The sequence below is a fragment of the Heptranchias perlo genome, unplaced genomic scaffold, assembly GCF_035084215.1.
Source record: "Heptranchias perlo isolate sHepPer1 unplaced genomic scaffold, sHepPer1.hap1 HAP1_SCAFFOLD_1509, whole genome shotgun sequence".
Lineage (NCBI taxonomy): Eukaryota > Metazoa > Chordata > Chondrichthyes > Hexanchiformes > Hexanchidae > Heptranchias > Heptranchias perlo.
In genome coordinates, this window is record NW_027138762.1 from 11,196 (window position 1) to 35,088 (window position 23,893).

At 50.6% G+C, this 23,893-nt stretch overlaps 1 protein-coding gene across 1 annotated transcript; it reads right to left on the reverse strand.

Annotated features, from left to right (window-relative positions):
• Positions 1-1,176: 1,176 nt before the first annotated feature.
• On the reverse strand, positions 1,177-23,064 carry LOC137309162 (insulin-like growth factor 1 receptor). The gene is made up of 5 exons (XM_067977443.1): positions 22,958-23,064; positions 21,378-21,540; positions 20,626-20,755; positions 15,045-15,179; positions 1,177-4,241 (listed from the first exon to the last, which is right to left on the reverse strand). Exons 1-5 carry the CDS (start codon positions 23,018-23,020, stop codon positions 3,878-3,880), a joined length of 855 nt encoding a protein of 284 aa, XP_067833544.1. The 5' UTR covers positions 23,021-23,064; the 3' UTR covers positions 1,177-3,877.
• Positions 23,065-23,893: the final 829 nt, after the last annotated feature.

Genomic DNA, 23,893 nt, shown 5'->3' on the forward strand with positions numbered 1-23,893 from the left:
TCGAACAAAAGCCCCCTCAAAATTGTACGTCCTCTCCAGCATTAGGACAGCAGAGAGTACAAAAGTCAGCACACACACCAAACTGACCTCGGACGTTGGTGTCTCTGTAACACCGGCGACACTGGTGCCAGTTATTTGCTCTAATCGGAGCGTCAACCCTTTTGACTTGGCAGAGGTTCAAATAAGCAGCCTCCCCCTGGAAGGGGAGGTACGGGGAAAGTTGCAATAAAGCAAATCATGAGGCGTCGGTTGAGATCCCCGTGCCCTTTCATTTTTAATTTCTCAACCACTGAGGAGTGGCGGTGGGAACTTGCGCGGGAACAACTTTACCCAGAGCCTGGAAAATTGATATCCTGAGATCAGGAAAGGGCCAGGCACTTTCAGTTACCCCTTAGCCCGTGTGGTAATCGTGGACCCAGTCACAATAAAGTTAAGCCTTTCATTGTAGGCCGAATTGCATAAATTTTTACTTGAACCTCTACCTTTCCTGATGTTTTGACTTCACTGCCTCTTAATATCTAAGTTTTGGTGATGCCAGACATTTTTAAGTGAGTTTTGGGCTGGTTAATACCAGTGCACTATTGATTTTGGCGAGCTGATACATTTGTTAATAGCCATTGCTCCTGATTGCTTCGTGCTAATGGCAACCTATCACTTTAAATCATACAACCCTTAAAAAAAAACAACTCTGCAACGTCAGATTTTAACAGTGCTTAGAGTCAGTTAAATGGACAACACAGCCACCACAAAATGGCCGCCTGTCCGGCCTGCTAAAGCCTCATTCTGGTAATAATTGAGAAAGATAAAAACCTGGACAGGAAAGAGTTAAAGATATGCAGCCCAAAAAAAAAAACAGCAACAACCTTGTATTCGAAGTTGAGCTGTCAGGATAACTAACCCAGTTTGGTAACAAAAAAAAAAGGCCTGGGTTTGGGGGATGGGGAAGAAAAGAGCAAACAATTTCTACACATTGTACAAAAATGAACATGGAACACTGAGAAAGACATGTACTAGTATTAAACTGTTTGACCTGAGTATGTTTTTATCACGCCCTGTACTGATTCAGACGCAAGTTCTCAGAAACGTTTCTGTTCAGCTACGTTATAATCATTTGAGGAAAAGAAAAGGTTCATATTCATGCGCTGAGCTAAGGTGACACAAATAACAAAACATGAGGAAATGTCTCCTGTTTTTTTTGTATTTTGTTTTTTAAAAAAAAGGCAGCAGTTCATGGCAACCGGAACCATTAACAGGAAGAAATAAAATTTTTTTTAAAAAAAAGTCAATTTGAACTATTGTACAAAGCATTAAGAAACTGGTTGAAGGAACAAAATGGAAAGGGGGCGGCAGGAGGAGAGGAGAGGGAGGAACGGGGGCAGTAGACCTGAAGGTAAGGTAGATTTCATCCCCAGAGTTAAGGAAAAAAAATTATAGCAGCTTTTCTTTAAAGACAGATGGATAATAAACCATAAAAGTTATAAAAGTGACACAATGAGTATCCAAAGGATCAATGGTCAAACATAGAACTGCAAGACCCTTTCACTAGAATTCTAATGTAATAGCACTGAACACGTCAGAGAATACTTAGGACTTAACTGCTCCTTTTTGTCTTTCTTTTTCCGCGCTGTTTTTTTGTTTCTTCTTCCACACACACAGTCCCAAGAGGCTGCGCCCTTCTCAATCCCTCTTCTCTTTCCTCTCGCTTGGCTGCGAGGTCGTGGATTGGGCCCTGTCGCGCTGCACCCATGATTCAGGACATCTCCAATGCTGCGTTTTCTTTTCCTGTGACAGCGTGCAGTTTGTTTGTCGAACTTTTTGTTTTAATGTTACGTTAATCCCAGTGTAGGTTGATGCAACAGGGTTGATCGATGAGACACGTGTGTGTGTGTGTGTTTGAGAGACAGTGTGCGTGTGAGAGAGAGAGAGACAGTGTGCGTGTGAGAGAGAGAGAGACAGTGTGCGTGTGAGAGAGAGAGAGACAGTGTGCGTGTGAGAGAGAGAGAGACAGTGTGCGTGTGAGAGAGAGAGAGACAGTGTGCGTGTGAGAGAGAGAGAGAGACAGTGTGCGTGTGTGTGTGTGAGAGAGACAGTGTGCGTGTGAGAGAGAGACAGTGTGCGTGTGAGAGAGAGACAGTGTGCGTGTGAGAGAGAGACAGTGTGCGTGTGAGAGAGAGACAGTGTGCGTGTGAGAGAGAGAGAGTGTGCGTGTGAGAGAGAGAGAGTGTGCGTGTGAGAGAGAGAGAGTGTGCGTGTGAGAGAGAGACAGTGTGCGTGTGAGAGAGAGACAGTGTGCGTGTGAGAGAGAGAGACAGTGTGCGTGTGTGTGTGTGAGAGAGAGAGAGACAGTGTGTGTGTGTGTGTGTGTGTGAGTGTGTGAGAGAGACAGTGCGTGTGTGAGAGAGAGAGACAGTGTGTGAGAGAGAGAGACAGTGTGTGAGAGAGAGAGACAGTGTGTGAGAGAGAGAGACAGTGTGTGTGAGAGAGAGACAGTGTGTGTGAGAGAGAGACAGTGTGTGTGAGAGAGAGACAGTGTGTGTGAGAGAGAGACAGTGTGTGTGAGAGAGAGACAGTGTGTGTGAGAGAGAGACAGTGTGTGTGAGAGAGAGACAGTGTGTGTGAGAGAGAGACAGTGTGTGTGAGAGAGACTGTGTGTGTGTGTGAGAGAGAGAGAGACAGTGCGTGTGTGAGAGACTGTGTGTGTGTGTGTGTGTGTGTGTGTGAGAGAGAGAGACAGTGTGTGTGAGAGAGAGACTGTGTGTGTGTGTGTGTGTGTGTGTGTGTGTGAGAGAGAGACAGTGTGTGTGTGAGAGAGAGACAGTGTGTGTGAGAGAGAGACTGTGTGTGTGTGTGTGTGTGTGTGTGTGTGTGAGAGAGAGAGAGAGAGAGAGACAGTGTGTGTGAGAGAGAGAGACTGTGTGTGTGTGTGAGAGAGAGAGAGAGTGTGTGTGTGTGTGTGTGTGTGAGAGAGAGACAGTGTGTGTGAGAGAGAGACAGTGCGTGTGTGTGTGTGAGTGAGTGAGAGAGAGATAGTGTGTGTGAGAGAGACAGTGTGTGAGTGAGAGAGAGAGAGAGAGATATAGTGTGTGAAAGAGAGAGAGATAGATAGATAGTGTGTGAGAGAGAGAGATAGAGTGTGTGAGAGAGAGAGATAGAGTGTGTGAGTGAGAGAGAGAGAGAGATAGAGTGTGTGAGAGAGAGAGATAGAGTGTGAGAGAGAGAGAGATAGAGTGTGAGAGAGAGAGATAGAGTGTGTGAGTGAGAGTCCATGCTTCCCGCTTCTCTGTGAAATACTCGCTTTTTTTTCATCCTTCTATGAGTTGAAATACATTTTTTTTAATAAAACTATTTCTTTTTCTTTTAAATTTTGGCAAAAATTGGCAGCGGTGAGAGAGGACTACACGCGAGACACTCTGATGGCCCCAGAAGGGAAATGCACTGCAGGCTCCCCAGAAACGGGGAACAATTGTTTTGAGGGTCAGATCTGTTAAAAATATATAGATATAATATATATATGTAAAGACCTGTAGTGATAGTGCCAGGGCTCAGAAGGGGAGGGCCCGGACAGCATTTCTGTCGAGAAGTGGTCCTCTGTTGGACTTTAGATATGTTTAGACTATGAAGCAGTGAGAGACCGAGTGCCTTGTGTCACAGGTTCAGCTGAGCCCCCTGTCGTGGCTCTTTCTCACGAGCGTTGTCAGTATTTTTTTTCCAGAAAAAAAAAACTGTTTGCATATGAAAAATTAGTGTGGTGACTGGAACAAGTTCTCTTCACTGTGCAGCAATGGCAGTTTGAGATCTACTGAGATACCAGTAGGTTTTCTTTTTTTTTTTGTGTGTGTGGTGTGTGCGTGTTCTTTTTTTTCTTTGTTCAGAGGGATCAGCAGGCCGTGGACTGGGGTAAGGGCAACACCTTCTCGTTCTTCCTTCCCCCGTTCATGTGAGTGTACGGTTGCCGCTCGTCGAAGCTGGCCAGCAGGACGACACCGGGTCCGTTCTCGACTTTGTGACCCGAGTGTTTGTCAGTGTGTTGGAGCGTGGAGGAGGGGTCGAGGGGAATGCTCTCCATGTTGTCTGCCTCAATCTCAAACTCCTCGGCGTCCCGCACCTTGCACTCCTCGCTGTAGAAGAAGGCGACCTCTTTGAAGGAGGGCTCCAGGTCGGTCTTGATGCTCTGGATGATTTCCATAAAGGCGGGGCGCATCTTGGGGTTGTATTGCCAGCACAGTCGCATCAGCTCGAACCTGACGGGAGAGAGAGTGAGAGAGTTATGGAGCGGAAGGGTAAAGGGAAGGTGTTTTAAGGGAAGGCGGGAAACATGTCCTGAAACAGATTCACAAACAAAAAAAAAATCAATTTGATGGCTTAAAGGCAGAACCTGATGGAACTGAACAAGCCCCAGGGTCGGTCCATTAGCAGCAATTGGGGTGTCAAAATTCGCCCTGGGCTGTGGAGGTGGACAGGGGGGTAGTAAAATGGGGCACGAGGAGGGGAAAGGAGGGCCGGCGGAGGAGGGGAAAGGAGGGCCGGCGGAGGAGGGGAAAGGAGGGCCGGCGGAGGAGGGGAAAGGAGGGCCGGCGGAGGAGGGGAAAGGAGGGCCGGCGGAGGAGGGGAAAGGAGGGTCGGCGGAGGAGGGGAAAGGAGGGCCGGCGGAGGAGGGGAAAGGAGGGTCGGCGGAGGAGGGGAAAGGAGGGCCGGCGGAGGAGGGGAAAGGAGGGTCGGCGGAGGAGGGGAAAGGAGGGTCGGCGGAGGAGGGGAAAGGAGGGCCGGCGGAGGAGGGGAAAGGAGGGCCGGCGGAGGAGGGGAAAGGAGGGCCGGCGGAGGAGGGGAAAGGAGGGTCGGCGGAGGAGGGGAAAGGAGGGCCGGCGGAGGAGGGGAAAGGAGGGCCGGCGGAGGAGGGGAAAGGAGGGCCGGCGGAGGAGGGGAAAGGAGGGTCGGCGGAGGAGGGGAAAGGAGGGCCGGCGGAGGAGGGGAAAGGAGGGTCGGCGGAGGAGGGGAAAGGAGGGCCGGCGGAGGAGGGGAAAGGAGGGTCGGCGGAGGAGGGGAAAGGAGGGTCGGCGGAGGAGGGGAAAGGAGGGTCGGCAGAGGAGGGGAAAGGAGGGCCGGCGGAGGAGGGGAAAGGAGGGCGGAAGGACGTGATAGGCTATTAAAAATCAAATTAAATCTGATCATCTCCGGTCGACAGTGTGTTTGAGCAGCAAGAACTGCCGACATTAACTGGCTGTGGTGGGGACACGATGCCCCCAGTTTAGGGAAGGGAACACAACCAGCGATCACTATGTGGAGACTTCCGCACGTGTGTGGACAGGTCCAGGGTTGCCTGCGACGCCCACAGACAACTTGCACCTGAACAACAGCCACTAGAGCGAGGCTCTCAATCGAGCCGCATCGCAGTGGGAATCCACGCGCTCGAGGTGGGGGGGGGCAGGAAATAGGGTTTAAAAACAAAAGGGTAAATCTGACTGAAATACGAACTATGTTCAACAAAAAATCTGTTGGGCTCAGCGCTCACGTACAGTCTCCCTCTCAGCTGCCGGTCTGAAACAAAATAGACAAACCAGCTGTTGCTCCGTCACATGGCAGCCTGTGACTTAGTGCTCTGCGGCTATAGGGCAAAACTGAACAAACCACAAACAGCAAGTGTGACTGCCCGAGTGTGTGACATCAGGGTGAATTACAGCGTGTGACAGCCTCCAAGCGGCCCAGTTACATCAGCTGGAATGACGTCAGTCTGGGAAACTGCTGCCGCAGACCATACTAGGAGTTTACAGCACCTCACTTTGGATATACAAGGACGTGTGTGGAGAGCAGGCAACTGAATATTTATTTATAACATGACCAAACATGGAGAAACCGGATTTAATTTCAACTCACCAAAACGGTCCCGCTGGACAAATCAGAAATCAGCAATACGTTCATTAAAAAGTACAATGTACAGCGCGCCCTCCCTCCCTCCCTCGCAGTAACTCTGGCTGGGTTACTGTTCCCGGGCATCTGGTGCCCCTCCCTCCCCACGAGTGGGCATTCTTCACGCTTGGACAGTGAATGCCAGTTGGCCATTCCACCACAGGCGGCATCACATCCCGGCCTCGGGCCCACGTCCACTCGCTTTTGTCCGCAGGAGTCACCGAATGGTGACGAGGAGCGGGAAACACTGAGCAAAGGGAGTGCTGACCGACCGACCGACCGACACCCTCATCGAGAACTGCCAGCTCGGCGCAGCCTGGGACCTTCTTGCCCGTACGGCTGCGTCCCACCCCAAATGGCGGCTCACTCATCAGGGCGCTTGCTCTTTGGCAGAATTAACTCGAGGAACATTCAAACGTGGTGCTTTTTTTAAAAGATTATCTGTTGTGGGGAATGCGGGCAGTGCTGGAAAGGCTACATGTACTGTCCCTCTCTGGTTACCATCTCACACCACATAGAGTGGGACTGGAGTCACATATAGGTCGGGCCGAGTAAGGACAGCAAGTTCCCATCCCTGAAGGACATTAATGAATCAGTCGGGGTTTGACGATAATCTGGCAGCTTTCCTGCTTCTTTTTCCTGGTGCCAACCCACAAATGTACAGATTTTATTAAATTCAATTTCATAACTTGCTACGCTGGGATCTGAACTCTAGGGTTGTTAATCTGGTGCCAGAAACACTACACCTAACCCGCACAAATTTTTAAAAAAGGTTTTAAAATGTGTATTTTTTGGGGGTGGGTGGGTGGGATTTCGTTAAAAAGGTTTTAACATCTGACTTTTGAAAGTACCAAAAGAAATTCTTATCCAAAACTGTTTGAGATTCTTTCCATCGCAGTCTTTCACTTCCTGACTATAACGTAACATTGAGCAGGAGGCCTCACTGTTCATAGTCAGAGCGAGGGATTTGACAGCCCGAGAATCTCGCTGTCTGGGGTGCAATTTCTTACCTACCTATTGCAATTCTGCATAAGAAGTCCTGGGTGCAGTGAAAGTGCTGGGATCTGGTCGGGACCAGTGGGGGGGGGTCTATCTCGGGACCACAGCAGGAGCAAGTGGAGAGGGAGAGAGAGAGAGGGAGAGAGTGCAGCTTCAGAACAGAAAGCACGGGGGGGGGGGGGGGCGGGGGGGAAGACAGAGGCTGGACGGAGGGGTTAGGAGCACCAACACAGCAAGAACTATATCAAAACCCAGCCTGTGACACACAGCTAACCCACAATTAGCTTTTCCGAAGAATCATTTTATGGAAAGGCGTAACAGACTGTGTGGGAAGGAAGAATTAAAATGGAAGAAAAATGAGTGAACTCTTAAGACATACGTGTTCCCCATTTGGAAACAAGTCTCCATTCATAAGGGTGATGTATTAATTTTTTGGTTCAGATCGCACAGTGAGTGTAACGAGTGCATTAACACCTTTACATGCAATTCCTCTACTCAGTATTTTAACAAAGGTATTAACCTGCTTATAAAAATGGTTACATTAAAATAGCAGAGGAATGCCATGAATGTGTTAATATATTTCCTCCCGTAGCTTGTTTTTAAGGAACAGTGACTATCCTCAGGGGGTCTCTAAGGCTGAGGTAGCTCAAAGATGACGTGTCTGGGAACGAGCCCCGCGAAGGCAGACCTAGTGACCCGATCCCTGACCCAGCGCTCCAGGGCACTGTGGGGACCAACTAGCCGGTCTGGCTCACTAACAGAACCTAAAGAGCTCGGCTCCAGATACTTTGGAAGTCAACGAGCCAGCAGCTCGGGGTGTCCCAGCTAGACAAGCAGTGAGAGGCCTCGGAGTTCCTAAGCTGTCTGGTCACAGCTGGTTAAACTCCAGCAGTACCCCTGCACACACCTGACCTTGACTTTACCAACCTGAGTCTAAGATCTCGAGACTTAGTTAAGTGGATGAATCCCCACGCTTGAGTGTGTGCAATCGGCATCGGGCAAACAAGTTACACCTGCAAATTACTGAGTAGCTTGGTTTTTGGAGACTCCAAACATAGTGATGGGGTTTGTGTGTGTCACACAACAGCCTCAACAAGAAAACTGCTGAAAACTCCAGGTGCTTTTTGTGTCCCTTGAAGATGAAAGGGAATCTCGGCTTGCACACAAAGAGCTGGTTTTGAGGTCAACTTCAACTGCATTTCTCTCTATTTCCACAAGGTGCGTGCGTGCCTGTCGGTCTAATATTGTACACTGAACTTTCAACCCATTAGTCTCAGATCAACAATAAACTCCACATCGTGTGGAAACAATTCGTCCCTCTATGCAAAATCATTTATTTTGCATGATCATTTGCTGTAATTTATTTAATTCATATACAGCTATTGTACCCGGTGGTTGGGATCAGTTGTTGATTTGGGAATTAGGCCATTTTGTTTTCTATAAATGGGAATATTTCCGCTAACTTAAGGTAGGTAGATGCTTCTTTAATAGATTTAATGTAAATTGCACCAACTGCAAAAGGATTTGAAGGAAGGAGTTCTCCTTTAAGAACTGATTCTCAGACACCAGTCCTGTGTGGTATTAAACCACAGGGACGAGATCGCAGGGTTCGTGCCTGTGCTGAGCTAGCGGATCTCAGTGGGGGCCCAGAGTTGGGCACGACAGTCGGCTTCAGCACCTGTTTGGTGGGGGGAGGGGGGGCGGAGAAAGGAAATCAATCGCTGTTCCTGCTCCTGAACCCGGCTGGAAAGTAGGCATGTGTGGACAACAAGATGGAGGGGGGGGGGGGGTGAAGAGACGATGCCCTCCGTGGTCAAATAGTCTGTTGACATTCATTATCGAGGCTGGCACATGAACTTGGGCAAAGTCCCAGAGGGCACCTGATCCAAATGTGAGTCAGTGCCTTCAGGTGGGGTACGTGGAGGCAGGGAAGCAGAATTAGAAAAAACAATTCTCCTCATACCTGAACCAAGGCCAACACAAAGTCCTCTCCTGTGACCTCTATTACACCATGCTGGCTCTGTGCTCCTGTCATTCCCAGTGGCAGTAAACAATCTCCACACTACTTGAGGCTAATGTCAACAGGAATCCTCTGCAGGCTCATTAAGGGAAGGTATGCAAGACAGCAAATCACATGTCAAGTGGACAGTTTACACCCAACACAAGCCAACACAACACGTGGGCTGTTATTTGATACTTGGCCTCCCGCTGACCAGGAAATTACTTTTAAAGGAAAGCTCTCGCTGGCCAGCCCTCTTTCCCCGGTCCTCCTCCAGCAGGGTGAGTAAGGAGGCGCAGACACCCCACAACCGATAGGATGAAAAGCCACCTGCGGCACTGAGAACAGAGTGGGGGGTGCGTTCGGCTTTAAAGAAGGGTCAAGGGGCCTGCCCAGTGAACGTTGGGAGTCTCGCTCAGCACCGGAAAAATAAGCGACTCAAAAAGGTTCTCTGGTCTCAGCCAAGCCTGCAGTGGCTTTGGTATCCTTGTACGAGCGAGAAGGGAGAAGGCCAAATTCCTGCTCCCGACTGCATCCAGTAGCAACAGCTGGAAGTGTACCTACATGGAGATTGGATGAGGAGAGGATTGGGCCTGGCTCTGACACTCCTACGCAGTTGAATAACCCACTAACTCATTGTCTGTGCTACTTGGTGAGTTACTACAGATCAACTGTGTAACTGTGCCCCAGTACACGGCAGCAGGGATGGTGGAATTAGAATAGGTGGCTCATCTGGAGGAAAACACCAGCACAGACTTGATGGGCCGAATGGCCAGTTTCTGTGCCGGAATACTGCACAATTCTACAAGTCAGTAACTTCAGGAGAGGAAGGGAGACAATTGGAGATTGGGTGGTAGATGAAAGAGAATAAGAATTAAATGCCATTATGAAAGTGCGTCTCCTGATCTTTTGAGTGGGCACTGTTTCATGGGAAATCTGGAATGAAATATTTGATGATATGGCAATTTAATTTTAGAATGGCTGCAGATTGATTGCCAGTTTTAAAACTGACAGTAATTGCTGATATACTCACCATTTTTATAGTCAGGAATTTGATTTGCTGCTTTCTGTCAGACTGCCAACGTTACCAAATTAAATTCCAATATTTTCCCACTGCAAGATATCTTGCGTATGGAAATGTTGAGCAGTGGGATTCTGGTATTCATATCCTGCCATAGTTACCCATTTGCTGAATTGCTTCACGATGTAAACTGCTGAGATGGTTTTCTTCTGGTGCTCAGTTGCGAGAGAGAGAGAGACAGGGAGGCTGAAAGACAACGAACGAGCGAGCGAGAGGGAGAGAGAACGAACGAAGGAGCAAGCGAGAGAGGGGGGAAAAGCGAGAGAGAGAGAGAGAAAGCGAGAGAGAGAGAGAGAAAGCGAGAGAGAGAGAGAGAAAGCGAGAGAGAGAGAAAGCGAGAGAGAGAGAAAGCGAGAGAGAGGGGGGGGAAGCGGGAGAGAGGGGGGGAAAGCGGGAGAGAGGGGGGGAAAGCGGGAGAGAGGGGGGGAAAGCGGGAGAGAGGGGGGGAAAGCGGGAGAGAGAGAGAAAGCGAGAGAGAGAGAGAAAGCGAGAGAGAGAGAGAGAAAGCGAGAGAGAGGGGGGGAAAGCGGGAGAGAGGGGGGGAAAGCGGGAGAGAGGGGGGGGAAGCGGGAGAGAGGGGGGGAAAGCGGGAGAGAGGGGGGGAAAGCGGGAGAGAGGGGGGGAAAGCGGGAGAGAGGGGGGGAAAGCGGGAGAGAGGGGGGGAAAGCGGGAGAGAGGGGGGGAAAGCGGGAGAGAGGGGGGGAAAGCGGGAGAGAGGGGGGGAAAGCGGGAGAGAGGGGGGGAAAGCGGGAGAGAGGGGGGGAAAGCGGGAGAGAGGGGGGGAAAGCGGGAGAGAGGGGGGGAAAGCGGGAGAGAGGGGGGGAAAGCGGGAGAGAGGGGGGGAAAGCGGGAGAGAGGGGGGGAAAGCGGGAGAGAGGGGGGGAAAGCGGGAGAGAGGGGGGGAAAGCGGGAGAGAGGGGGGGAAAGCGGGAGAGAGGGGGGGAAAGCGGGAGAGAGGGGGGGAAAGCGGGAGAGAGGGGGGGAAAGCGGGAGAGAGGGGGGGAAAGCGGGAGAGAGGGGGGGAAAGCGGGAGAGAGGGGGGGAAAGCGGGAGAGAGGGGGGGAAAGCGGGAGAGAGGGGGGGAAAGCGGGAGAGAGGGGGGGAAAGCGGGAGAGAGGGGGGGAAAGCGGGAGAGAGGGGGGGAAAGCGGGAGAGAGGGGGGGAAAGCGGGAGAGAGGGGGGGAAAGCGGGAGAGAGGGGGGGAAAGCGGGAGAGAGGGGGGGAAAGCGGGAGAGAGGGGGGGAAAGCGGGAGAGAGGGGGGGAAAGCGGGAGAGAGGGGGGGAAAGCGGGAGAGAGGGGGGGAAAGCGGGAGAGAGGGGGGGAAAGCGGGAGAGAGGGGGGGAAAGCGGGAGAGAGGGGGGGAAAGCGGGAGAGAGGGGGGGAAAGCGGGAGAGAGGGGGGGAAAGCGGGAGAGAGGGGGGGAAAGCGGGAGAGAGGGGGGGAAAGCGGGAGAGAGGGGGGGAAAGCGGGAGAGAGGGGGGGAAAGCGGGAGAGAGGGGGGGAAAGCGGGAGAGAGGGGGGGAAAGCGGGAGAGAGGGGGGGAAAGCGGGAGAGAGGGGGGGAAAGCGGGAGAGAGGGGGGGAAAGCGGGAGAGAGGGGGGGAAAGCGGGAGAGAGGGGGGGAAAGCGGGAGAGAGGGGGGGAAAGCGGGAGAGAGGGGGGGAAAGCGGGAGAGAGGGGGGGAAAGCGGGAGAGAGGGGGGGAAAGCGGGAGAGAGGGGGGGAAAGCGGGAGAGAGGGGGGGAAAGCGGGAGAGAGGGGGGGAAAGCGGGAGAGAGGGGGGGAAAGCGGGAGAGAGGGGGGGAAAGCGGGAGAGAGGGGGGGAAAGCGGGAGAGAGGGGGGGAAAGCGGGAGAGAGGGGGGGAAAGCGGGAGAGAGGGGGGGAAAGCGGGAGAGAGGGGGGGAAAGCGGGAGAGAGGGGGGGAAAGCGGGAGAGAGGGGGGGAAAGCGGGAGAGAGGGGGGGAAAGCGGGAGAGAGGGGGGGAAAGCGGGAGAGAGGGGGGGAAAGCGGGAGAGAGGGGGGGAAAGCGGGAGAGAGGGGGGGAAAGCGGGAGAGAGGGGGGGAAAGCGGGAGAGAGGGGGGGAAAGCGGGAGAGAGGGGGGGAAAGCGGGAGAGAGGGGGGGAAAGCGGGAGAGAGGGGGGGAAAGCGGGAGAGAGGGGGGGAAAGCGGGAGAGAGGGGGGGAAAGCGGGAGAGAGGGGGGGAAAGCGGGAGAGAGGGGGGGAAAGCGGGAGAGAGGGGGGGAAAGCGGGAGAGAGGGGGGGAAAGCGGGAGAGAGGGGGGGAAAGCGGGAGAGAGGGGGGGAAAGCGGGAGAGAGGGGGGGAAAGCGGGAGAGAGGGGGGGAAAGCGGGAGAGAGGGGGGGAAAGCGGGAGAGAGGGGGGGAAAGCGGGAGAGAGGGGGGGAAAGCGGGAGAGAGGGGGGGAAAGCGGGAGAGAGGGGGGGAAAGCGGGAGAGAGGGGGGGAAAGCGGGAGAGAGGGGGGGAAAGCGGGAGAGAGGGGGGGAAAGCGGGAGAGAGGGGGGGAAAGCGGGAGAGAGGGGGGGAAAGCGGGAGAGAGGGGGGGAAAGCGGGAGAGAGGGGGGGAAAGCGGGAGAGAGGGGGGGAAAGCGGGAGAGAGGGGGGGAAAGCGGGAGAGAGGGGGGGAAAGCGGGAGAGAGGGGGGGAAAGCGGGAGAGAGGGGGGGAAAGCGGGAGAGAGGGGGGGAAAGCGGGAGAGAGGGGGGGAAAGCGGGAGAGAGGGGGGGAAAGCGGGAGAGAGGGGGGGAAAGCGGGAGAGAGGGGGGGAAAGCGGGAGAGAGGGGGGGAAAGCGGGAGAGAGGGGGGGAAAGCGGGAGAGAGGGGGGGAAAGCGGGAGAGAGGGGGGGAAAGCGGGAGAGAGGGGGGGAAAGCGGGAGAGAGGGGGGGAAAGCGGGAGAGAGGGGGGGAAAGCGGGAGAGAGGGGGGGAAAGCGGGAGAGAGGGGGGGAAAGCGGGAGAGAGGGGGGGAAAGCGGGAGAGAGGGGGGGAAAGCGGGAGAGAGGGGGGGAAAGCGGGAGAGAGGGGGGGAAAGCGGGAGAGAGGGGGGGAAAGCGGGAGAGAGGGGGGGAAAGCGGGAGAGAGGGGGGGAAAGCGGGAGAGAGGGGGGGAAAGCGGGAGAGAGGGGGGGAAAGCGGGAGAGAGGGGGGGAAAGCGGGAGAGAGGGGGGGAAAGCGGGAGAGAGGGGGGGAAAGCGGGAGAGAGGGGGGGAAAGCGGGAGAGAGGGGGGGAAAGCGGGAGAGAGGGGGGGAAAGCGGGAGAGAGGGGGGGAAAGCGGGAGAGAGGGGGGGAAAGCGGGAGAGAGGGGGGGAAAGCGGGAGAGAGGGGGGGAAAGCGGGAGAGAGGGGGGGAAAGCGGGAGAGAGGGGGGGAAAGCGGGAGAGAGGGGGGGAAAGCGGGAGAGAGGGGGGGAAAGCGGGAGAGAGGGGGGGAAAGCGGGAGAGAGGGGGGGAAAGCGGGAGAGAGGGGGGGAAAGCGGGAGAGAGGGGGGGAAAGCGGGAGAGAGGGGGGGAAAGCGGGAGAGAGGGGGGGAAAGCGGGAGAGAGGGGGGGAAAGCGGGAGAGAGGGGGGGAAAGCGGGAGAGAGGGGGGGAAAGCGGGAGAGAGGGGGGGAAAGCGGGAGAGAGGGGGGGAAAGCGGGAGAGAGGGGGGGAAAGCGGGAGAGAGGGGGGGAAAGCGGGAGAGAGGGGGGGAAAGCGAGAGAGAGAGAGAGAGGGGAAAAGCGAGAGAGAGTGAGGGGAAAAGTGAGAGAGAGTGAGGGGAAAAGTGAGAGTGTGAGAGAGAGAAAAAAAAGAAAAAGTGGGAGAGTTGAGCTAAAGGGAAAGAAACCCTATACTGGACATTAATGAAAACCCCAATACTTGTGACCAGAGGAAGGAGACCATCTGGGAGAAATGAAAGGACAAAGACTAGGATGGAGACAAAGGAAAAGGCGGTTGGACAATATGAGGAACTATCAGAAATGTCAAATCAGAACGGCAGGAGTAAAGCAACAAGGGGAAACACTGGCACAGGATTGTCCACACTACCATCGAACTTCAGACAGGAACTGGTAGGAATGCAGACAAGATGCCAATAAAATATAAATTTGGGCTGCTCTGGATACGACAATGACTCCACCAGTCAGGAGGTTGGGCTTGTTTTCTTTAGAATATAGTTCCAACTTATTCAAAATGTCACAGCCTGTTTCATCACCTGCACAAAGTCAACCCTCTCCTCATTCCACCGGCTCCCTGTGATCCATGAGTTGGCAACAGAATTCTCAGCCTTGCTTTCAGAAGTCTCTGTGACCTGCCCCGCCCTATCCTAGTGATCGCTTGCTGACTCATGTCTGTACGCACGTCTTTCACTCCAGCAGTCACAACTGTTTATTGAGCTACTATGCTCCTGCCCCTGGCCCTCCTGCCCAATCCTCCAGTCCTGCTTTAAAACTCCCTCTCCAACCTTTACCGACGCCTGCGTTCACCGCTGCTCCCCCTCCATCTTAACCCTCTGTATTTCCCTCTTTCTTGGTGTCCGCTGTTTTTCTCCCTCCTTAATGTGAAGTGCTTTCAGATGTCGTCTTGGTGTTGTTGAAAGGGAACTGGGTGATGACCTAATTACATTAGATTATGAGAAGGGGCATTGGAAACACCAAAAAAAAATGGCCCACAGCAGTGACGGGTACGGCAAGTTAAAATTCAGAAGTTAGGCATAAGAACGGAAAATCAGGCGGAACCTTTCTCATCCAAAGTTTGTGGAAAAATTTACCAGGGATGGACACTAAAGCAGAGAGTAGAAATGGGTTCAAGAGACAATTCCGTGCATTCTGAAGCAAGAAGGGATTGAAGAGTATGGTGAGTCGATGGGTAATATGAGGTGGAAGCCCATCAAAAATTGATGGACCTTTAGTCTGGCGGTATGTTCCTAAAGGTTCTTACGCTTTAGTGCAGTAACCCCAGTGAAGCTCTGGTGTTCTTGTTATCTCTTTTAAATGGGGTCTTAGCATCTCAACCCTTAAGCCAGGCCGTTCTGTAAAGCTCTACCAGCTTTGCGTTGGTTTCTAACTTACAGGCTGTCGGCGCAGGATTCCGGTCTCTCCAGCAAGCCGCCCTCCATCACGAAACGTAGAACTTGCTCATTGGACATGCCCTGGTACGGCTGCTCAGCCAGAGTGGCTATCTCCCAGAGGACAACACCAAACGACCTGCAATGGGAAGTGGGAAGGGGAAGGAACAAAAAAAACATCCATTCATTCCAGGTTTGTCAACGCCTCGATTTTAAAATCCTCATCCTTGTTCTCAAATCCCTCCATGGCCTCGCCCCTCCCTATCTCTGTAACCTCCTCCAGCCCTACAACCCTCCGAGATCTCTGCGCTCCTCCAATTCTGGCCTCTTGCCCATCCCCGATTTTAATCGCTCCACCATTGGCGGCCGTGCTGTCAGCTGCCTAGGCCCTAAGCTCAGGAATTCTCTTCCTAATCCTCTCCGCTTCTCTCACTCTCCTCCTTTAAGACGCTCCTTAAAACCTCTCTCTTTGAACAAGCTTTTGGTTTCCTGTACAACTTTTGATAATACAAGTGAGAACCAGGCCGAATATAAAAAGTTCAGAGGGGAAGTGAAAAAGGAAATACGAGGGGCAAAGAAAGAGTATGAGAATAGACTGGCGGCCAACATAAAAGGGAATCCAAAAGTCTTCTTATAGACATGTAAACAGTAAACGGGTAGTAAGAGGAGGGGTGAGGCCGATCAGGGACCAAAAAGATCTCATGGAGGCAGAGAGCATGGCCGAGGTACTAAATGAGTACTTTGCATCTGTCTTTACCAAGGAAGATGCTGCCAGAGTCTCAGTAAAGGAAGATGTAGTTGATATACTGGATGGGCTAATAATTGATAAAGAGGAGGTACTAGAAAGGCTGGCTGTACTTAAAGTAGATAAATCACCCGGTCCGGATGGGATGCATCCTAGGTTGCTGAGGGAAGTAAGGGTGGAAATTGCGGAGGTACTGGCCATAATCTTCCAAACATCCTTAGATACGGGGGTGGTGCCAGAAGACTGGAGAATTGCAAATATTACGCCCTTGTTCAAAAAAGGATGCAAGGATAAACCCAACAACTACAGGCCAGTCAGTTTAACCTCGGTGGTGGGGAAACTTTTAGAAATGATAATCCGGGACAGAATTGGCAGTCACTTGGACAAGTGTGGATTGATTAGGGAAAGCCAGGACAGAATTGTGAAAGGCAAATCGTGTTTAACTAACTTGATTGAGTTTTTTGATGAGGTAGCAGATAGGGTCGATGAGGGCAATGTGGTGTATATGGATTTTCAAATGGTGTTTGATAAAGTGCCGTGTAATAGGCTTGTCATCAAGACTGAAGCCCATGGAATAAAGGGGGCAGTAGCAGCATGGATACAAAATTGGCTAAGGGACAGGAAACAGAGAGTAGTGGTGAACGGTTGTTTATCAGATTGGAGGGAGGTGTTGGGACCACTGCTTTTCTTGATATATATTAATGACTTGGACTTGGGTGTTCAGGGCACAATTTCCAAATTTGCAGATGACACAAAACTTGGAAGTGTAGTGAACAGTGAGGAGGATAGTGATAGACTTCAAGAGGATATAGATAGGCTGGTGGAATGGGCGGACACGTGGCAGGTGAAATTTAACGCAGAAAAATGCGAAGTGATACATTTCGGTAGGAAGAACGAGGAGAGGCAATATAAACTAGAGGGCACAATTTTAAAAGGGGTACAGAAACAGAGAGATCTGGGGGTATATGTGCACAAATCATTGAAAGTGGCAGAGCAGGTTGAGAAAGTAGTTAAAAAAGCATACGGGATCCTGGGCTTTATAAATAGAGGCATAGAGTACAAAAGAAAGGAAGTCATGATGAGCCTTTATAAAACACTGGTTCGACCACAACTGGAGTATTGTGTCCAGTTCTGGGCACCGCACTTTAGGAAAGATGTGAAGGCCTTAGAGAGGGTGCAGAAGAGATTTACTAGAATGATTCCAGGAATGAGGGACTTCAGTTACATGGATAGACTGGAGAAGCTGGGTTTGTTCTCCTTGGAACAGAGAAGGTTGAGAGAAGATTTGATAGTGGTATTCAAAATCATGAAGGGTCTAGACCGAGTAGATAGAGAGAAACTATTCCCATTGGAGAAAGGGTCAAGAACCAGAGGACATAGATTTAAGGTGATTGGCAAAAGAACCAAAAGGTGACATGAGGAAAAACTATTTTACACAGCGAGTGGTTATGATCTGGAATGCACTGCCGGAGGGGGTGGTGGAGGCAGATTCAATCGTGGCTTTCAAAAGGGAACTGGATAAGTACTTGAAAGGAAAAAAATTGCAGGGCTACAGAGATAGGGCTGGGGATTGGGACTAGCTGGATTGCTCTTGCAGAGAGCCGGCATGGACTCGATGGGCCGAATGGCCTCCTTCCGTGCTGTAACCTTTCTACGATTCTATAGTCACCTATCATGTGGCTCGGTGTCAAATTTTGTTTGATAATTGCACCTGTGAAGCGCCTTACGACGTTTTATCAGGTTAAAGGTTCCACATAAATATAAGTTGTTCATTTTAAAATTCAACCAATTTAAATTATACTCAGATCTTACTGCTGTAATAATAGATCGAGGGTTTGTATGAAAAAGACAGCAAATACATGGATTCTTTTTTGGAGCAAAACACAAATAAACCTGGTGCTCAACGGAAATACCGGAAGCAGAAAGAAATAAAATGCTATTACAATTACTGGGTCCCGTCAATGGGCACTCGTCGCCTTCTAGTAACTCACCAAGGTGAGCATTCAGTATTAAGTGACTCTTTGGTCATGCGGGGCATCACAGCCAAGCCTAATCTTCTTAGCAACATGCAGGCACGTGCGCAATCTCCAGCAGGGGTCACTGGGCAGGCCAGGAAGAAGAACTCCGCCTGATGCTTCCACTCCCTAGCCTTCCTGTCTGGTCAGCGGGCTTCTAAAAGAGCAGTGCGTCAGGTTTCTCTACACAAGTGTGGATGTCAGGCGAGGGCAGAATTGGGCTTGGCTGTGATGCCTTCCTGGGTCAAATAGCTTATCTAGGGTCACGTGTGAACAATCGGGGCGGGGTATTTGAAAGCTGTTGGCACCGATGGAACTGTACCCCAGCGATGAGAGGGAGTAGAAATTTGGGAAAACTCTTGGCCTTGTTCTATTTTTTCAAGTTTAAAAAAAAAATCTTTGTACACGGACTGGTTAAAATTCCACAGGGCAAAAAAAAAAGTCTCCGAGCGCAAGAAAGCCCCACAAAAGCAGATTTTAACAAGGTCATTTGAATTCTTTCAAAACATTAAAAAGGCTGGCGTTCCAGGTAATAAAAAGGATAAATTGTTTCTTCATTCGAAACTTCCAGGCACCGCTGCTAATTAGATGTCAGAAAACCCAAGTGCAAGATCGAATGCCACACCACCAATCTGTTTCGGATCAAGGGCAGGCCCTGCTGCGGAGAGGGAGCAGGTTCAAAGCCTGCTGTCCCTCCCAGCCAGAGAGTCACCTGACCACATCCTGCCCTTACCAGGCGTTTGATGATGCGGCAGTTCCTTGTTTAAATTACTGCAGCCACTTCAGGGGTGGGGTAGGGAGAAAGGGGTCAGGTTTCATCCCGTTTTGCTGGGTTGGTTGGAAAACCTATTAAACAAGAGTTAAAACGTAGCCGCTGTCCTTCTCTGAAGACAAGGAATCAAAGCTCCTTTTCTTTTTAAATAAAATTCATTCTTGGGATGGGCTTATTGCTCATTCTGAGAAGGTGGAGGTGGGCTGCCTCCTTATTTATAACTTGAGCGGCTTGCTAGACCAATAACAGCATTGAGACACAACAACATGAAGTGGGAATGGAGTCACATGTGGCAGATCGGGTAGGAGTGGCAGGTTCCCTTTTCTGGAGGACATTAGTGAACCTGTTGGGATTTTTTGCGACAATCTGGCAGCTTTCATGGTCAATCTTGCCATCGTGGGATGAGAACTCACCACCTCTGGGTGGCTGGCCTAGTACCATAACCACTCCATCATCTCCTTGAGGTGCAGGATCTCACTGGGCTATGGTCCCCATGGTAATGGCAGCCCTCCGGTACCTAGATCAAGAGGCAGGTCTTGAGGCTGGACACCGAGCGTGGGGGCAAGCCTCGATTGTGGGCGGAGGGGCCTCACTCAACCTCCGCACATGCCTGCTCTCCAGCAGGGGTCACTGGAAGCCAAGCAGGAGCGGGAACCCTGCCCAATATTGCCCCCCCTCCGTATCCCAGGTTAATTGTCACTCCCAGACTGCTCCCCCGATTGAGATCAGCTAGCTCATTACAAGCCTTGTTTGAAGTTGGGACCTTTGGGTTTGTAAGGCTTATGGAGGGCTACACTGGGGAGTAGCTTCACCCGCTTAGCCATCTTTAAGGGAGCTTCTATAAACCACTTCTTCTCAACACTGTAATTAAAACAGGATTTTATTTTAAACTAACAGAAGACTCTTCCAAGATCTCAGTCACTGTTAGCTCACTGACGGAAAAATGGCACCTCTCTCACCTACCGACAGCCCATCACCATGCAGGAAATCTGTACCTGAATCTGCAGATAATCCCAGTGATTAATCAAGTGAATATTCACACCGCTAGCAGATCACAGAAAAAAAAAAATCATGCAGGGTATTACATAGTATTTACAGCACATAAACGGGCCATTTGGCCTAACTGGTCTATGCTGGTGTTTATGCTCCACACGAGCCTCCTCTCACTCCACTTCATCTCACTCTGTCAGCATATCCTTCTATTCCATTCTCCCTCATGTACTAATCTAGTTTACCTCACGCACTGAAGAGCCTGATTTCTCCAAGAATAGTGAGCGAAAACATAACAACTTCCTCACTTGCTGTTTCAGCGCAGGAGATAAAGTAATCTCATTGACTGAGGAACTCGTTTTACTCTTGGGTAATAGATATATTCATTTATATTAGTTATTTTCATTAAATGATACTGTTTTCTCCAAGCTGTAAAGGATGCTTTACACTTAAAAACCGCAGCCGAGCCTCAACGCGTGACTTTCCACCGCAGGCTGCAGTCGCAGCTGGTGCTGTACACGTCTGCCCGTTTAAAATAAAATAAACTTTGTCAAAATAAGAGAGGAGAGGAATTTGGCGTGAGCTTGCGGAGGTGCTCATACGAGAAGAGCAGCAATCGGAATCTCTACCCGACTAGCCGTGTTCCGGGGGCAGAGGAGATGTTTTTTTTTCCACGGGTGTCTCAACCTGGGCTTTCTGGCTGTGACGGGTGGAATGTAAAGGAGGAAGAGTGCCAGCGGAAAGCTCGATCTCTGTACGTTCTTGGGAATTCATCCCACAAAAAAAAAAGCGGGGACAAAGTGTTTGTGGAATTCATTCAAAATGCCATGGGAATTATTCACAGAAAGACAAACAGCTGTCGTAAATAAAAGGCTTGATTTTCAAAAATAGGAAGCGTGGCTATTTAATGTTTGCAACGTGCACACGTATGTGTGCTGTGTTTAAAATGGATACTCCAGCTAATAGTTTGGGCATTTTTGACCAGGCGGTAACGATCGCCTCAGTTTGAGGAGAGGCAGTAGATTCAGAGCCGAAGGTTACGGGAAACAAAAGACGGACATACCAGACATCGGAGTGTGTGGTGAAAACACCGTCTTTCAGTGATTCTGGCGACATCCAGCGGACAGGGAGCAGCCCTTTCCCTCCTTTCCGGTAATAATCCGTCTCGTAGATGTCTCTTGTCATTCCAAAGTCTGTGGGAAAAGACATTTTGAAATGATTTTTGTTTTTTTTTTAAAACTTAAAAAAAGGTACAAATGAAGCCCAAAGAAACAAACACTTCGAAGAGGTCAAATTAATTCAGATAATTTGGAGGCTCAAGGAACTGTCAAATGGTGAACAAAACGTGGCTCTCCTCAAGGTCCCTGGGTCAGTGTCACAGGTGCCCACCTGCCTCCTCAGCCAGGTGCCCATTCCTCATGTGTCCACGTCGACAACCAGTGTCAGTAGCCCACGACCATGGGAGTGTCACAGCTGAGCCTGATTCAGTCCTTGCCCAATGACCACCAGACTTTTAACCTCTCATCCGAAAGACGGCACCTCCGACAGCGCAGCACTCCCTCAGTACTGCACTGAGAGCGTCAGTCTGGATTATGGGCTCATGTCTCCGGAGTGGGACTTGAACCCATGACGTTCTGACTCAGAGGTGAGAGTGCCACCCACTGAGCCACGGCTGACATCTGAATGTATTATAGTACAATATGCTCATAAAGATATGTTGTTAAATCAGCCCATAAAGGCCGGCTTTACTCAAGGATGAAGTTGGTTTAACGATGACTTACAGCTGCTTCAATGACTACAGCCAGGAAAACCCACCTCCAATCTTTACAGTATAATCCTCTGCCACCATGCAGTTCCGAGCTGCTAAATCTCGGTGAACAAACTTGTTAGCGTTGAGGTAAGACATGCCGTCAGCAATCTCGCCCGCCATCTGTGTCATCTTCTTCAGGGTCGGCGGTGGGGGCTGGCTTGGGTTGTTCTGTTGGGAGATCCACAGCATAACTGAAACACCCAGTACTTGTGACACAAAATGTATCCATTTATTAAGCCCAAACTTATTTTTCCCCTCCTTCTTCACGCTTATAGCTACAGTGGGTCTTCCTTCAGCCAGAATTGGGCAGTTTGGTTTATTGAATTAATAGCGGTTGTCAACCTTGTTCCATGTTCTTTTGATTCCCGCTCCAAACGCCCAGAGAAGTTCTACCCATTAAGGTCAGCTCTGGAGAGTCAAAACACGTTTTTCCACTCGTGTCACCAGCAACCACGCCCAGGTCTAGTACAGCACAACAAAATGCAGAGTAAAGCTCTCTCTACTCTGCCCCAACAATGCACTTCGGCCCCACTCTCAAAGAGTATGGAACCTTCCATTTCCTTACACCAACCATCTTGTGATCATTCACAGCTACACTGCCACTTTAGTAAAGAGCTGTGTGGAAGGCGAGATTGCAATGTGTGAGGAGACCGGGGCAGATTTGCTGCCTTTAAAACTGGGTTTTAACACATTGTTCCAACCTGCAGGGCAACTAACAACTGAGAACATTTTCCTAAATCAGAGAAATTATTGAGGGGGAACGTGTGTTCACAGCAAAGTGGAGAGGAAGGGATGAATTTGCTTGCGCTGCTCTCTTGCACCATAATGACTGCTTTGTAGTAGCACTGCCAGAGGCCGGGAGATGGGACATCTGTTCATCATCCTGAACGACAATGGAACATTAGAAATTTGAAGTGCAGGCCATTATCCTCAGACAACCTAGCTCCTATTTCATACATCAATCCTATCTACCCATGTGCCTGCTTATCCTTCAATCCCATTTCTCTCCAGAAATGCAGTTGACTATTGAAGAAGGACAATGGTGACAGGTGCAAGGGACACCATCACTTCAAAGTTCCCCTTCAAGTCACACACCATTCCAACTTGGACATATAGCGACACTTTCCTTCATCGTCGCTGGGTCAAAATCCTGGAAACTCCTTACCTAACAGCGCTGTGGGAGAACCTTTATCACAGGGACTGCATCGGTTCAAGAAGGAGGCCCGCCATCACTTTCTCAAGGGCAACTATGGAGGGGCAATAAATGCCGGTCCTGCCAGCGACGCCCACATCCCGAGAATGAATTAAAAAGAGATAAGGGAGGGAGGGAGGAAGAAGGAACAACTTACAAAACCCTCCTGAAAATTAATGGTACCACAATTGGATTTATTTCAGTGACGGCTCCTTTAATTAGATTCTGAAACTTGCTTTCAAGATCTGATGTTGGGCGATGCCCACCATCACGTTAATGAATTTTCATGTTTTTGGGTAATTATGTTATTCACATCAGTGGGACAAAGCAACTGAGAGCGTCCTCTTAATAACTCACGAGCTACCAGTCTGTGGTTCTACAAATATCACTCACCTCTGTGTCTGGCCGCAGCGATCGCAGATAGCTCTTCAGGTCCCCGCGAGTCATCAGTTCCATGATGACCAAGGTTGGCTGCCCTTGGGATACGACACCGAGCAAACGTACCTGGGATATAAAGAGGACCAGTTAGCTGAAACTCTCACACCAAAGGATTAATAAACGATTGAGTACCTCGGCTTTTTTACTTCCACGCCACTGAAGCTTTTCTATTAAAAGACCAGTATTTATATAGCACCATATCACATCTCTCAAATATCTCAAAAGCACCCGACATGCCGTGAATTACTATGAATGTACTGAGGCAAGCACAGCAGCTATTATACGTACAGCAAGGTCCCATAAACAGCAATGAGATGAATCTGCTTTTGGTGGCATTGGTTGAGGGAGTAATGCGCTTCCTCAAATTACGCCATTTGATTTTTTAACACCCACCTGAACTGGCAGAGTCCCAGTTTAATATCTCACCCAACAATGTAGTACTCCCTCAGTATAGAGTGGGGCTTGAACCCACAACCTTCTGACTCACAAGGAACCCGTGCTACCAATTGAGCCAAGATAGTCACAAGAATAGTGGCCAATATTTCCACAAAAATACTCAAGATCAGTATTGTTTTTGGGACCTTGTTTTACCTCAATAAACCCCATTTCAGACTCTGCTCTCTTCTGAACCAAGTGCTCAGAAATACAATATTTTGATATTGCCTTGCTTATTCTGATGGTAGTTTGAATGCAGTAATAGACACAGTGTTCAAATAGAGAATAAAGTTGAAGAGAAGTGCTTGGTGTGAGAGTTTACCATGTTTTTTGGAGGCTGGTTTAGTGTTGGAGGAGATGCCAGAGTCCCATTTGAGGTCAGAGGAGATAGTGAGGCCAGAAATACCAATAGGTGGCATGCTGTGTTATCCTGCCAATTTATGCACATGAAGAGAG

What these genes read in the sequence shown, in the direction of transcription:
- LOC137309162 (XM_067977443.1), bottom strand. Translation starts at nt 23,020, where the DNA reads ATGGAACTGATGACTCGCGGGGACCTGAAGAGCTATCTGCGATCGCTG. An exon ending in CGCTGCGGCCAGACACAGAG is followed by an intron (nt 21,541 to 22,957) that starts GTGAGTGATATT and finishes ATCTCCCAACAG; the next exon opens with AACAACCCAAGCCAGCCCCC. An exon ending in ACCACACACTCCGATGTCTG is followed by an intron (nt 15,180 to 20,625) that starts GTATGTCCGTCT and finishes TTCCCATTGCAG; the next exon opens with GTCGTTTGGTGTTGTCCTCT.